This window comes from Tiliqua scincoides, chromosome 4 (assembly GCF_035046505.1).
Source record: "Tiliqua scincoides isolate rTilSci1 chromosome 4, rTilSci1.hap2, whole genome shotgun sequence".
Taxonomy (NCBI): domain Eukaryota; kingdom Metazoa; phylum Chordata; class Lepidosauria; order Squamata; family Scincidae; genus Tiliqua; species Tiliqua scincoides.
In genome coordinates, this window is record NC_089824.1 from 156,396,618 (window position 1) to 156,409,882 (window position 13,265).

General features: G+C 44.3%; 1 protein-coding gene across 1 annotated transcript in view; it reads left to right on the forward strand.

The window, feature by feature from the left end:
* LRP8 (LDL receptor related protein 8) overlaps positions 1-13,265 on the forward strand; it is a 237,165-nt gene that overhangs the window by 203,879 nt on the left and 20,021 nt on the right. Inside the window, exons 6-7 of the mRNA XM_066626325.1 lie at positions 4,888-5,010; positions 5,310-5,432. Of these exons, the coding sequence (XP_066482422.1) occupies positions 4,888-5,010; positions 5,310-5,432 (246 nt within the window). The remainder of the gene's footprint in view (positions 1-4,887; positions 5,011-5,309; positions 5,433-13,265) is intronic.

Below are 13,265 nucleotides of genomic sequence, written 5' to 3' on the forward strand. Positions count from 1 at the left end.
AGCAGCTCAGAACATGTGACTTCTGGTTTCACTGAGGAACCAGATGTTTTTAATGTCATAAGGCAGTGATTCTCAACCTTTTAGCACCGGGACCCATTTTTTAGAATGCAAATCTGTCAGGACCCACCAGAAGTGATGTCATGACTGGAAGTGACATGATCAAGCAGGAAGAGTTTTAACAATCCTAGCAGTCCTACCCACACTAACCCAGGAATGTCGCATTTACTATCATTGTTAAAAGCATATACATAGCAGCCTATTCAAAGTACAGATCTGTAACATTTCCCCAAATGCAGTCACATACCATGGTAGCATCAAGTCTAATATATTAAAAATAAAATATTGAAATGAATGGGGGACCCACCTGGAATTCGCTCGCAACCCACCTAGTGGGTCTTGATTCCGTTGGAGACACACTGACATTAGGAGGTCTAGGGAGGCCCTTCCCCAGGCCTCCTAATGCCTGATAAGGCATTAAAAACTTCACTTCCATTTTTTATGTGCAACTGGAAATATGTCCATATGACCCTCTGGAGGTGAGGGGAGTGGAACTTCAACTTGACTCTGGAGCTTCAACTTGAGTTTCTCCGGAAGGAGCATGTGCTGGGGGGGGGGCGCGCGGACCTGATTGAATCTGTGGATGCGGGATCCACGGATATGAGGGTCCCCCCTTGTATTCAACAGCTGTTCATCAAAATAATTTCCTCCATCGCCAAGGCACACACAGTGCAAAGTATCCAACTTCAACGGTTTAGATTTTTTCTACTGTTCATACGTTTCTGTTCTTAATAGGATATCCAGAAGAAGCGACTGGTATGTAGGATGGTGTCTTATCTACCATGTGGCATTTTGATGCCCTGTAAATGGTCACCTTAAAGGTTTATTTTAACATACTGTTTTCTTGCCCTCTCTGGAGTGATCCCCTGGAAGAGTATGCAATAGGATGTTGTATCAGAGTGCATAATTGTCCATGGATACTCACCTGTGCAGAAAGAAATAAAAATTGTATTGGAGTCTGCTCTCAGCAAACATTAAACATGCTGTACTTTGGTGCAGCACTTAAATATGTCAACATCCAAAGATCTGCACTTGTCCCCAACTTCTGTGTCACCCATAATAAGGGATGTCAGTAATTTCAAATAAATCTGTCTCAAGGCCAGTGTCTACCACTTGTTGTCATAAGTGTTTGGGATGAATGAAAGAGTGGGCTGCACATTAATGTTGACAATGAGTGAAAATACTTTGGCCGAGAGACATTGATGAGCAGATGAACAAATAGTAAAAGATTTGCTTAAGAAATGTGCCTGCAGTGGCTGACATTTCTTGATTATATTAAAAAATACTATATAAAATTGTGTGTAATAAAATGTCCATATCATGAATTTCCATATTTACCAGTTATATTCACATTTGCAATTCTCTGTTAATGAGTCAAATACCCCATAGCTCCATTTTAGTGTGCTAAACAGAGGCTGTAATTGTCATGTCAATTCAAATTAATTGTTTCAGATGGACAAGTTAATGGACTGTTAGCAGCATGTTAACAGGCTCTCATGGATAAGGAATAACAGAATTGGACCCAATGGCTGAGGGGATCCCAAGGCAGCAGTTTTTTAAAGAGCTGGCTTTTCATTGAAATAGCTGATTAACTTTAATGAGACTGAAATAGTTTAAGATGAAGTGGGTTATGGCTTGACAATTTGTCTTCCAACTAGAATATGGGGACAAACTAGAAAGTTCTACTGCTTCACCTAATAAAGGGCATCTTAGTGAAATTAGTTTTGGTAGGTATAATTGATGGGTATAATTAATAATTGATTCAATTTTCATATGTTTCTCAACCAGTGGTACAGGTACCACCCAGTGGTACTTGAGGTTATGTCTGGTGGTACTCACAGGAACCTTGGATACCTGCCGCCCAGCAGCAAGACCAGGAACATGACACAACAAACAGCAGTAGGAGGCTTAGCTCAGTGGGCAGAGATCTAAAGCATGCTTTTCTGCACTTAAAAACATTGTCTGGTCCATCCTGAGCCTCTTAATGGTGTTTGTTGAGTCACACCTGGCCTCCCAACCCAGACATAACTGGTGATGATGTCATCGCCAGTTACTTCTGGTGGTACTTTGAATAGGTGGACTTTGTGAAATGGTACGGTGGAAGACAAACCTTGAGAAACACTGAACAAAAACAGTAACTTTGAGGATGAAAACATCATTTTTTGGTTCTTTGACGGTGCATGTATATTAGTTAATTTTTTAATTAGTTATATTTCAGTCCTGCCTTTCACCCATGATGGGAGGAGTTTGAGGTGTCATACAAGATTCCCCCCATTCCTGGCCATCTTCTATCCTCAGAACAACCTGCAAGGAAGGTTAGGCCAAGACATACTAACTGGCCCAAGTTCATTCAGTGAGCCTCATGTCTGAGTTGGGCTCACTCTTTGTTGCAAGGGATGCCTTCTGAAGAGGCAATTCCTCCTGGATGTGGGGGAGAGAATGCCTCTTCTAACAGGGTGCCAGCTGTCTCCTGTTTTTTTAAGTACTAGTGTTAAAATTATTAACATTTAAAATAATGTGTCACCCAGTTCTTATTTGATTAAGGGCGCAATCCTACCCTGCGCTGGAACAGGCAAGACAAGAGGCTTGTGCTATATCCAGCGCAGGATAGGGGACAGGATCAGCTCAGCCAGAGGCAACGGGAAACTTTTCCCCTTACCCCTGGGTAAGGCGCCTTGGCCCCTATGGGTCTCCTTGGACCCGCACCACCTCCGGAGGTGGCACAAGTCTGAGGCGAGCAGAGTGGCTTCAAGCCACTTCGAACTCCCCAGGAATAGGGGTTGGGATCCTGCATAACTGCCGGATTCCAGCCCTGCCTCCTGCTCCCCACCCACCTACCCCTGGGGCTGCCCACTGCCTGCCCTCCCTCCCGCCTGCTCCCTACCCATCTCAGAGCCTTGCGTCGGCCCAAGTGGGCCAATGAAAGTCTTGCCGCGCAAACTGCCACGGAGGCTGAATTCAACCTCTGTGCCAGCGCACCCTGCTCATGAGGAGGCGCAAACGTGCTTTAGGGCACGTTTGCGACCCTCCTGGGCCGGCACAAGACATTCAGAGCCACTTCTCAAATTGCAACATGAGCTTATGCTGCCATCATTCACATTTATGTTATTAGAAGGGTGATGTAGTTGATAGAGCACATTCTTTGCATGCAGAAAGTCCCAGGTTTAATCCCTGTATCTCCATGTCCCAGGGGTTCAATCCCTGTATCCCCAGGTCAGGCCAGGTTTGAAACCCTGGAGAACACAGCCAGTGGACACTGAGTTGGATGACCCCCAACCTGACTCTGAATAAGGCAGCCATTTTCAACCACTGTGCCGTGGTCCACAGTGGCACGAGTGCCGCAAGTGGTCCACAGGTATGCCACAGGAATTTGAGGGAAAGTCATTTATTAATAGGGCCAATAGGAATGTGAGGCCCCCACTGGCAGCATGGTGTGCCTTGGCAATTATCAAAAACCTGATGGTGTGCCTTGACAATTTTAGTGCCTTGTCAGTGTGCCATGAGATGAAAAAGGTTGAAAATTGTTGGAATAAAGCATCCTCCTATGTGTCCTTTTTTTGCTAAATGTCAAAAATGCTTCCCATAGAGAAAATACACAAAATCCCTTTTGGGATGTATTAACATGTGAAATAATTCAAAAGCCTGTGTGCAGTTGCATGTTTGTTTCCCAGCACTGCAATCTTTGAATGCACCATATTAATTTTTGCTTTGACAGGACTTTTATATGTTAGGGATAAACAGAATCAATACACAAAGCATTGTGGAAACGTTCTGTTTGTCAAAGTATGGATCTATGCGGTGATCCTTATTCCCTGTTTTGTGTTTGTCCTGCATGATGGATTGCACTGTATCATGTTAGCTTGCCTTGCGGTACCTGGCAGCTTCCTGGGTTTTGAAAGGCCATAATTTCTGGTCTTAGGGACAGTCTGTGAAATTCCCAAGAAGATTCTGCCTTGTGGCTTTTGAGCCACATGAATTAGTGTTCTCCTCGTCTTGCCCCAGCTACTCAGTGGCAGCGATATTCTGTCATCTAGGATATGGGCGCAGTTTCCCAGGGAGGAAGATCTCAAATGAATGCTTTAGATAAGTTTATCCAGGGATGCTGCAGTAGTCGTGAGGTTTGAAATTCTGCTTGGAAGTTGCCATTTTGCACCATCTAAAAAGATCTTCACATTGTTTGCTGATGTGTTAAAGGTTTGCAACTGATTCAGTGAATCCTGCTGCGCATAAGAGGCCAGAATAAAAAGGGTGGGCAATAGGTAGAAGAAGGTATCAAAACAACTCCTCCTACCATTTTCAAAAAAATCTTTCAAACACCATACAAAGAGCCAGTGTGGCATAGTAGAAAAGACTATTGGGCTCCAATCCTATAACACTTTCCTACAAGTAAGCTCCATGGAACTCATTGGGATTCACTTCTGAGCAGGCTTGCATAGGGTTGTGCTGTTGGACTTGGGCTAGGAGGCTTGGCTTCAAGTTCCTGATCAGCTGTGAAACCTACCATAAAACCTGGCCAATCACATTCTTTCAGCCTAACCCACTCCACAGGGTTGTTGTAAGGATAATAATGGACACATTGCAATCCCAGATTCCTTGGAGAACAAATAGGATACAAATGTAATAAATATAGTGTACTGTGCTGTACATAGAATAGAATGGACTAGAGAATCTTTTCATAAAGATTGGTGATTCTGGGGCAAAAACACAACGAGTCCCACAAGATTCAGAATTTACTGAGAGCAACGCTGGTGATCACTTAATTCTAAACTTATTAGAATGCTTAAGATACACAGTCGTTCATTGTATTTTTTTTAATCCTTTGCTTTCAAGCCTTGGTGACCTGCAGCCCTGATGAATTCCAATGTGGAGATGGGAGTTGCATCCATGGAGCAAAACAGTGCAACAAAGTACATGATTGCCCTGACAACAGTGATGAAGCAGGCTGTGTTAATGGTAAGTATGGCTGATGTCTCGCTGTGTGGGGTAGTGCAGAAACATTTGCCTGAAGATGCAACAGATGGAGAGACACCCCCCCCTCCGCCTCTGAGGCTTCCTCCAGGAAATTTTCCCCTGTCTTTAGCAGCCATCAACCTTTGACAATCCCTTGTCATTTATTGCAACTAAATATCCCATTACTTAACTCCATCCCCATTTCTTTTAAATTACACCTTCTTGAATCTTAATGTCCTCTCTTCATTTCCACATGCCTAATCTAACTTTAGCTGCTTTCCCTCCCTTGCCTGACACCACAGAAGCGGCGTGTGAGAGTCCCACCAAGTTTCAGTGTAAGAGTGGAGAGTGCATAGAGGAAGTCAAGGTGTGCGATTCACACAGGGACTGCAGGGACTGGTCTGATGAGCCTCTGAAAGCATGTGGTACAGTACACTCCTTTATTTCTGTCTCCTGTGTTAACAACCCCTCTCATTCTCTGTGTGCTTAGGATGGTCGCTACAGGAGCATATAAGTGTTAGTGTGCTCCTTTCCTTGATTCTGTTGCCTTGAATGTAAAAATAACTGGATTCTGTTTCCTTGAACTGTAGGCCTTGTATAGTGTGTTGTTTTTTTTAATGTACAGCAAGTCCTCACTTAAAGTTGTTTGGTTTTAAAGTTGATGAGGTAAAAAATTAGCTTCCTGGCCAAGGCCACTGTCTGTGTGGAGTTTGCACATTCTCTCCATTTCTGCATGGGTTTTCTTTGGCCTGGAAAACTGGCATTTACTTCACTGTTTATTATTAGAAGCGTTTTGGGTCTTTATTTAGAAGTTTGAGGATTTTTTGTGACCAGAAATATGCTGTAGGAATATAACTCTTTTTTACATATATCAAATCGCTAATAGTTTAATTGGATTTTGTTCGCTTAAAGTTGCAATTTCCAAGAACCCATGCACAACATTAAGAGAGGACTTTCTGTATGTTTATTTCTTCAACATGTATGCCACTTTTTTAGAAATTATCCTAAATAGTTGTAAGTGAAAACCTAGCTGAACCAGGAAATAGAACCAAGTCTGGTTTGCAAACAAGTTTGATTTCATCACAGAATTAGGAATATTGCTGTCTCTTGCTGATGCTAATGATTTGTGTAGTGGTGGTGGTTGTTGCAGAGTGTGAGCCAAGTTTGTATGATCTGTCACAAGGCCAGCATTTCTCTTACGGGTGCTTTTTCTTATAAATGCACGTTGTGAAATTGACATGTGAAGATCATAAATTTTGGCGGTCCTTGGAAGCCAAGCCAACACCTGTGGATTCCAGGAAAACTTTGCCACTCTCCTTCATCCCTGACCTCATGTTGTACCTCTGTATGATGTCAGGAACAATACCCTGCTTTCCCTTCCCCAGCTTCCCAATTCAGAGCTAGAGGAAGGGCCTGGGAATCACCCATACAGTTTCAGAAGTCCAGCGTAATTGTGAGGGTTATCTCTGCCATCCTCTCTAGCTCCATTTAACTTGGAGCTGGAGGGGGACTCCTTGTCATCCTCACCCATAAAGTGATGAAACCCTTGCCATGGTGTGGATGGCAGGGGGAACTGTGGGCTGCTGATCAACATACAGGACAGTTTGCTCACTTACCCTAATGGTGATAGTGCTTGTGTGGTGAAAGAGCAGGTAAACGCCATCTTCTCCACAACTTAGATAATATCATACATGATACAGGAGCTCAATGGGAAATATGGAAAGGTCATTTAATTAACTCTCCCTTTTGAGGGGAAAAGAATCAGACAATCAGGCATCCAGGTGAGCAGATATCTGGATACACTCATTACCTGGAGGGGGAAGGATAGTCCAATTCTCCACCATGCAAAGATTGTCAATTCTTGGGTAAGTGTCCAAACCAGGCCATATGGCAATGTATTACTTTTCATTATTGTATGTTAATATCTCCAAGCCAAGGTGCATTTAGAGGAACAAATGAAAGAATTTTAGGTAATATTCCCCATGAAAATGTATTATGTAAGCTCATGCTGTGTTACACTAAAAGCACAAGTCATTGGGCAAAGAACATTTAAGAGCCATTCAACCAGATGTGATCTGGAGATTTATTTAAAAAAAAAAAAATCAAAATCCAAATTCCATAATTTAAAGAAGCCAAAGTATATTGATTAAATATCAGTAGTATCACGTGTCTTCTCTTTCATCATACCTTTTTATCTACATGTAGTCACGAATTGTGGATAGTGTATTCAATGTGTTTCTTTACATTTGAAGTAATAAAAAAAAATCCATGTGCATAGAAGGTGTTAAAATCCTTTCCCAAGATGATCAAACAAAACCATTCTCATTGATGTGATTATGATTGAACCTTTGCACTGATGAATATGCTCTTGGGCAGCCACAGAATCTGCCTCTGCTGCTTTGAATATATTTTCAAGCAGATAATTGAACAGATTTAAGAAAACATCTTTCATTCATTTGATTTTTTGTGTGTGATGGCTGATTATGTGTTTTGAACCTTATTGTCTGTGATTTTGTGAAATTTTGAAGTTCATATGTATTTAGCACCACTAACAAAATTCTGAACTGCATATTCCTCTGTGCCTTGGTCACATCTGTATGACCCTTGTTTCTGTTGGGTGACAACAACTCTGCCTTACTAGACTGTTGTAAAAATCACCATAAGCATTAAATGCCCTTCTTCTAAAAACGGCTAATTAAATACTAACAGTGAATGGGGGCTTTGGGTCCTGTATATTGTCCAGTGTCTTCTTTAGTGATTTCTGGATTTTGGTATGAGAGAAACCTTAAAAATAAAGACAGCAAACAAGAGCACTTTCCTTCTCAAACTGCACAATTATCAATCTATGCTCCTTCAGTACGCCCCCGCCCCCGCGCTGTCTCTTTCAGGGGTGGAATTATGTGTTGCTGGGGCTAGAGATGGACATATCTCACCTACTAAGAGGGCTCACCCCTTCTGAAGAAATAGACTCAGCACAAGAGGCTGCAGGTTAACCTACAGTTTATTCCTTTTGATATACAGGTCCAGCCTTGTTATACATGGATTTTTTATACACAGATTTGACTCAACACGAATGGCCCCTGCAAATGAGAAGGAATGTGCTGATCCCTGGAGAAGGGGAAAAATGCATCCCTTTTAAAATCGGTTTAAAAACTGAACAGTCCTTTAACAATAGCCTCCTTAATGAGAGAGGGCAGCTGGCTGACAATCCATCAATCCTCGTCTCTCCAGGCTACCCCTCCCTTCTCCCTGAACAAGTGAAATAAAGGTGATCACTTTGCATTGGTGAAGGGAGGGACTGAGTGAAGCGCTTGGAGGACGACTGATTGATGAATTGTCTTCTTAATGTCTCTTACCTTACATCACAAAGGTCAGCAAAGCTGTTTTTAAATCACCGGAGCAAAGAAACTTTGTTTTTAAATTGATTTGCTATAGTGCGTTTTTTGCCATCCACGTGAGTGCTTGAAATGGAACCCAAGTGAATAATGAGGCTCAGCTTGTAGTCTTGTCAGGGCCTGAATATCACTTTGAGAGCCCTGCCCCCCCCCATCATCTTCCTTTATCAGGCTACCCTTTGCAACTTACATGGAGCTTTGAGGTTACACAGCTCAGGGTACTGTACTGCAGAGCCCTGCAATAAACAAGGAGAGCCATTCAAATGAGAAGTCCTTCCTCAAGTTCCAGTAACCTTTATCCGTGTTTGTATGGATATGACCTGCTTGGCTCATGGCCAGGCTAGGGAACAGTTGCAATCTGAATGACAAACAAAAGCTGGCATATGCCACTGTGATATAGGCCACTGCTCTGGTCTCTGGGAACTTGCTGCAGTTAATAACATTCTTAATGGCGATCTCTCTGTTTAGGAAAGGGTGAGTGTGCTGCACCAAGCTGTTGTTGACGCCTCTCCCAGTGCAGTGTTTTCCAGGACATCACCGGCTTTGTTCTTAAATTTCCTTCCAAGATTCAACACCTCCCCTAAATAACAGTATCCATGAAAGCAAGAAAATGGGGGGGGACGACATCATCAGCTTTTCTCTTGTATTATAGATCCAGCTTGTCCCTGCAAATCTTCTTATTCGGGGACTTCTATGTTTAACTGTTCAGCAAATCTCTTACTAGGAGGCAAATGTTGTTTCTCACTTTCTGTAGGTTAATTGAAACGACAAGTGAAATGTTGGTTTCGGGCATGGAAATGACCTCCTTGAACTCCTCACCAGTTTAGAATTGCCAGGATAGAATTGTAGTGGATTTTCAATTTCAGCTCCTGCCAATGAGGGAACAAATGACCCTGGCTTTGTTCATACAAGTTGTCAGGGCTAGAAGGATTATTACTGGCAGAGTGTCTAGAATTGCATATAGGTCTTCCTTCTCTCTTTGCATTGTAGCACATTCCTCAAATAGAATAAATGATATAGATTTACTTAATTTGCATTCTCAATTTTAGTAGCAAAAGTTTGGGATAGTATTGCTATCAGTAATTGTGGTCAGTAGGTTTGTAGGGTGAAGTGGGTGGATTCCATACTGCTGAGGACACAGATTTTATCTCCTCATTCGCAATGTTCTTTGTGCAGAAACCCCTTCCACATGTAGCCAGACACTTTGTCTAATAGCGCAATCCTATCCTGCACTGGAACAGGCAAGCCAGGAGGCTTACACTGTAACCAGAGCAGGATAGTGGCCATAAGCAGCTCAGTCAGAGGTAGGGGGAAACATTTCCCCTTACCCCTGGGTAAGGGCTGTTGGCCCCAATGAGTCTCCTCGGACTTGCGACACCTCTGGAGGTGGCACAAGTATGAGGAGAGCAGAGTGGCTTGAAGCCGCTCTGTTCTCCCTGGGAACGGGGGTTGGAATCCGGCATAAGAACAGCCCCACTGGATCAGGCCATAGGCCCATCTAGTCCAGCTTCCTGTATCTCACAGTGGCCCACCAAATGCCCCAGGGAGCACACCAGATAACAAGAGAGCCTCATTCTGGTGCCCTCCCTTGCATCTGGCATTCTGACATAGCCCATTTCTAACATCAGGAGGTTGTACATGCACATCATGGCTTGTAACCCGTAATGGATTTTTCCTCCAGAAACTTGTCCAATCCCCTTTTAAAGGCATCCAGGCCAGACGCCATCACCACAGCCTGCGGCAAAGAGTTTCACAGACCAACCACACGCTGAGTAAAGAAATATTTTCTTTTGTCTGTCCTAACTCTCCCAACACTCAGTTTTAGCGGATGTCCCCTGATTCTGGTATTATGTGAGAGTGTAAAGAGCATCTCTCTATCCACTCTGTCCATCCCCTGCATAATTTTGCATGTCTCAATCATGTCCCCCCTGAGGCGTCTCTTTTCTAGGCTGAAGAGGCCCAAACATCGTAGCCTTTCCTCATAAGGAAGGTGCCCCAGCCCCGTAATCATCGTAGTCTTTTGCACCTTTTCTATGTCCACTATGTCTTTTTTGAGATGCGGCGACCAGAACCGAACACAATACACCAGGTGTGGCCTTACCATCGATTTGTACAACGGCAGTATAATATTAGCCGTTTTGTTCTCAATACCTTTTCTAATTATCCCAAGCATAGAATTGGCCTTCTTTACTGCTGCCGCACATTGGGTCGACACTTTCATCGACCTGTCCACCACCACCCCAAGACCTCTCTCCTGATCTGTCACAGACAGCTCAGAACCCATCAGCCTATATCTAAAGTTTTGATTTTTTGCCCCAATGTGCATGACTTTACACTTACTGACATTGAAGCACATCTGCCATTTTGCTGCCCATTCTGCCAGTCTGGAGAGATCCTTCTGGAGCTCCTCACAATCACTTCCGGTCTTCACCACTCGGAAAAGTTTGGTGTCTTCTGCAAACTTAGCCACCTCACTGCTCGACCCTGTCTCCAGGTCATTTATGAAGAGGTTGAGAAGCACCGGTCCCAGGACAGATCCTTGGGGCACACCGCTTTTCACTTCTCTCCATTGTGAAAATTGCCTATTGACACCCACTCTCTGTTTCCTGGCCTTCAACCAGTTCTCAATCCACGAGAGGACCTGTCCTCTAATTCCCTGACTGTGGAGTTTTTTTAGTAGCCTTTGGTGAGGGACTGTGTTGAACGCCTTCTGAAAGTCCCGATATATAATGTCCACAGGTTCTCCCGCATCCACATGCCTGTTTACCTTTTCAAAGAATTCTATAAGGTTTGTGAGGCAAGACTTACCCTTACAGAAGCCATGCTGATTCTCCCTCAGCAAGGCCTGTTCATCTATATGTTTTGAGATCCTATCTTTGATGAGGCATTCCACCATCTTACCCGGTACAGATGTTAGGCTGACTGACCTGTAGTTTCCCGGGTCCCCCCTCTTTCCCTTTTTAAAGATAGGCATGACATTTGCTATCCTCCAATCTTCTGGCACCGTGGCCGTTTTGAGGGACAAGTTGCATATCTTAGTCAAGAGATCAGCAACTTCATTCTTCAATTCCTTAATAACTCTTGGGTGGATGCCATCAGGACCCGGTGACTTATTGATCTTTAATTTATCAATGAGGTCTGAAACATCTTCTCTTTTAACCTCTATCTGACTTAATTCTTCGGTCAGGAGGGGCCGTTCGGGCAGCAATATCTGCCCGAGGTCTTCTGCCATGAAGACAGATGCAAAGAACTCATTTAATTTCTCTGTCATCTCTAAGTCTCCTTTTATCTCCCCTTTCCCTCCCTCACCATCCAGAGGGCCAACCACTTCTCTGGCGGGTTTCCTGCTTCTAAAATATTTGAAGAAGCTTTTATTATTCCCCCTAATGTTGCTGGCCATGCTTCGTCATAGTCTCGCTTGGCCTCCCGTATCACCTTCTTACATTTCTTTTGCCACAGTTTATGTTCCTTTTTATTCTCCTCATTAGGGCAAGACTTCCATTTATGGAAGGAAGCTTCCTTGCCTTTTACAGCCTCTCTAACTTGGCTGGTCAGCCATGCAGGCACCCTCCTGGATTTAGTGGAATCCTTCTTTCTTTGTGGTATACACCTCTACGGCCCTCTATTACTATTTTTAAGCAGCCTCCATGCACTCTGGAGAGATCGGACTCTTTTTACCTTCCCTTTCAATCTCCTTCTAACCACCCTCCTCATTTGAAGGAAGTCCGCCCGTCGGAAGTCAAGGGTTTTTGTGAGAGGTTTGCCCAGTATTTTTCCCCCAACGTGCACGTCGAAATGGATTGCAGCATGATCACTGTTCCCCAACGGCTCCATAACATTGATATCTTTTACCAGGTCCTGTGTACCACACAATATTAAATCCAGAGTCACCTGTCCTCTGGTGGGCTCCATGACTAGCTGCTCTAAGGCACAGTCATTTAGCACGTCAAGGAATCTGGTCTCCTTTTCATGACCAGAACACAAATTGACCCTGTCAATATGAGGATAATTGAAGTCCCCCATGATTACAACCCTGTCCCTCCTTGTCACCTCCCTGATCTGTTTCCTCATTTCAAGGTCCGATTTCTGGTCTGGAGGACAATAGTACGCCCCCAGTATTACATCGCTCCACAGGCCTGGTAATTTAACCCGCAGAGATTCTACGGTGGAGTCGAACCCGCCTTCAATCTCTACTTTGTTGGATTCTATCCCTTCCTTAACATAAACGGCCACCCCACCTCCAACACGTCCCTGCCTGTCCCTCCTGTAGAGTTTATAGCCCGGGATTGCAGTATCCCACTGATTCTCTGCATTCCACCAGGTTTCCGTTATGCCCACTATGTCAATGTTTTCCCTTGTCACCAGACATTCCAGTACTCCCATCTTTGCTCGGAGACTTCGGGCATTCGCATAAAAGCATTTGTATACTGAATGCCCCAGGGTGGGCTGCCTATTCGCTCCTTTGTCCCTGCATCCTCTCACTGTGCCAAACTGTCTATCACATCCCATCATGCTACCATTCCCAATTTCTTCTCCTACTCTGCCTTTGTCTTATTGTTCTCTAACCTCCCCATCCTCGTCCCATAGGGATGAGGAGTCCCGAACCGGATGCCCCTCGGCTCCTGTCGGCCTTCCCCCAGATCCCATAAGTGCCAGATCCCAACCCCACCTCCCTCTCCCAGCCCACCTGCCCCGGGACCACCCACCACCCGCCCAGAAACACCTCCCTCCCTCCTCCCCACCTCTCCCACGCCTACCTTTCATCCTTGCACCTGCTCATGTGAGTCGACGCAAGGCATTTGGAGGAAGCCGGCATGGAGGCTTCCATCAGCCTCCATAGGCCGGCGCTTCTGGGAGTGCCGG